Raw genomic sequence first — 2,406 nt, 5'->3', positions numbered from 1 at the left:
TAATTCAACATTAGCGGAGCTGTCACCTATACATATTTATGTGCATTTTTTTCCTAAGTGCTGGAATCTAGGTAAGCTTTCCCCTAACACCAAGCTATACGAGTATTTTTATCTCAAAATATTTACACTAAAACTTTGCACAAATCTTAGAAAGGAATGCTTCGTTGCATACAAAAATAATTTGCCTTCATTTGTAAGACAAAGCCAAGACGCCCACCCCAAATTCGAGCTTAACCACTTTCTTCCCCTTCAGTAAATTCGCTGGAAATTTAATTTTCCATTCATTCGTTCGTTTTATTAATTTAAATCTTTTAACCTGCCAACAATGCGTTTATCTTCATTTTTACGCTTTCCGCGAGGAAAACTAAACTTTTAGTAAAACACCCTCGAAATCACAATTTGCGTAGCTTAAGCTTCCTTCGCCGCTTCCGCCACAGGTGCGGGGGCAGCTTCGTTGGATGGCTCAGCATTGTTGCTATTGTTGACAGAGCGTACATCGACGACATCGGAGTCATCACCTTCTGGTTGAGGGTAGGGTGGGTAGTGTTGGTTCTGTGGATATTGTGGTTGTTCCGGTTGTTGTTGTTGCGCGAGTTCTGGTTGCTGTTCGGGGTACTCAACGGGCACTGGCTCGGCGGCGGCTGGCACTACTGGTTGAGCGGCAGCAATGGGCTGTTGTGGCAAGTATTGCAAGTACTGCTGTTGCACGGGAACGACTGGTTGGGCAGACACAACTTGTTGCACGGCGGGCGCAGCAACTGCAGCAACTTTAGCGACAATTGGTTCGCGTTGCACCACAGCGTTGAAGCCGTTCAAATCGTCAGCGGTGTAGGTTACGGTGCGCTTGTAGCCATCGGCATCTACGAGACTGTAGGAGCCAGCAACATTGCCGCCAGTGCGGGTCTCCGCTTGGTTTTTGATGTCACCGGTCAGCGAGTCGTGCACGCCGTAGGAGAAATCGTAGCGGGGAGCAGACTCGACCTCAACTTCTTTTACGATGGTAGCGGGTGCGGGTGCAGCAGCGACAACAGTTTTAGTGACAACGGGTGCAGCAGCGGCTACTTGTACAGCAGGAGCGGCAGCAACGGTCTTAACAACTGGTGCAGCGGCAGCAACAAGGGGCGCTGGCGCGACGTATGACTTTGTGACGACTGGCGCGTGATGGTAGAATGCGGGGGCGGCATGGTGATACACAACTTGGTGGGCGGGACTGGCGTAGGTGGTCACGGCGGCGGGCACGTGATGGTAGGCGGCGTACGGGTTGTAGGAGTAGGTGGCAACGCCTGCCAAGCTGGAGCCGGCCAACGCCAAGAGGGACAAGAGGCTCAAGAACTGTAAGGAAGAGCGAAGTGAGAGAGGTGAGTATTTGGAATTCTTTTCTATGCGAAAAAAAATTCAGTAAAAATGTTTGGACATAATCAAAATTGAGAATATTTTGACAGGTAAATTTTGATTTTTCCAAAGCAGGAAATTTTGAGCTTTTTATCAATTCCAGTTTATCGGCTTTTCCTTTGCTGGTACAAATTGCTCTAAAGACGTATAAATAAAGTTAAAACCTTTTTTGTAGCGAAATTTTAATTTTTTATAAATTTCTACAAAATCTATTACGGCTGGCGAAAAACCATTACTAAATTTGTTTCATTGCTTTTTAACCGACTTCAAAAAAGGAGGAGGTTATCAATTCGTCGGAATATTTTTTTTATGAATGTTACCGCAAAACTTGAGACCACGTTAACCGATTTCCATAATTCAGAGGTAGTGCCATACTAATAGGGTTTAGAACCGATTATTTGATCATGGAGAAATTATTTGCGGAATATAAAAGTAATTTGCAATTTTTCGCAAAATTGTTAAAATATACCTTCAAACAATTTTTTTGTTTTCTTTAAACTTTTATAACAAATATACATACGAACATAGATATAATCACTATGTAGAGCAAAAATTTATTTTCTGATTAATTTTAAAATTTTTTTCAGTAAAAATTATTTGTGTTCCTAAAAAATATTTATTTGTTGTCCAAAAATGTATGTGAAAGAGTAAAGTTCGCATTTTAGTGCTCTCACCCCCTAGGATTGTGTTATATCGAAAAACATATTAAGTTTTCTCATATTGTTTTCTAAAACATCTATAATTATAAAATAATTGTAAAAAAGATGGATTTTTTAACTTTTTGGTTTTTTTTTCTAGTTGTGATTTTAATTCGACATTTAATTTGGAGAATTTTTGTGGTTTGCTTTTCTGCTTCATTAAAAAAATTTTAAATTTCTGAAAAAAAAATCTGCTATCTGGTCATAAAGTGCAAACTATGCTACTATTTGTTTTTTATTTTCAATTCTTTACTAATTATTATATCACAAAGCGTTTCCATTAATCATTTTGAAAGCAAAAACAAAAAAAAAATAC

The 2,406-nt window shown here is 40.0% G+C and overlaps 1 protein-coding gene across 1 annotated transcript; it reads right to left on the bottom strand.

Moving 5' to 3' along the window:
* Positions 1-322: 322 nt before the first annotated feature.
* Positions 323-1,332, bottom strand: LOC118757369 (cuticle protein 19.8; the record flags this gene model as incomplete). Its single annotated transcript, XM_036492087.1, has 1 exon — positions 323-1,332. A coding segment is annotated over one exon (924 nt), but the record flags the coding sequence as incomplete, so codon positions are not given.
* Between the last annotated feature and the right edge of the window lie 1,074 nt (positions 1,333-2,406).

The sequence above is a fragment of the Rhagoletis pomonella genome, unplaced genomic scaffold (assembly GCF_013731165.1).
Source record: "Rhagoletis pomonella isolate Grant_MI unplaced genomic scaffold, Rhpom_1.0 Rhpom_scaffold_17087, whole genome shotgun sequence".
Taxonomy (NCBI): Eukaryota; Metazoa; Arthropoda; class Insecta; order Diptera; family Tephritidae; genus Rhagoletis; species Rhagoletis pomonella.
Note: the sequence above shows the minus strand (reverse complement) of the source record. Positions and strands in the feature narration are given on the sequence as shown.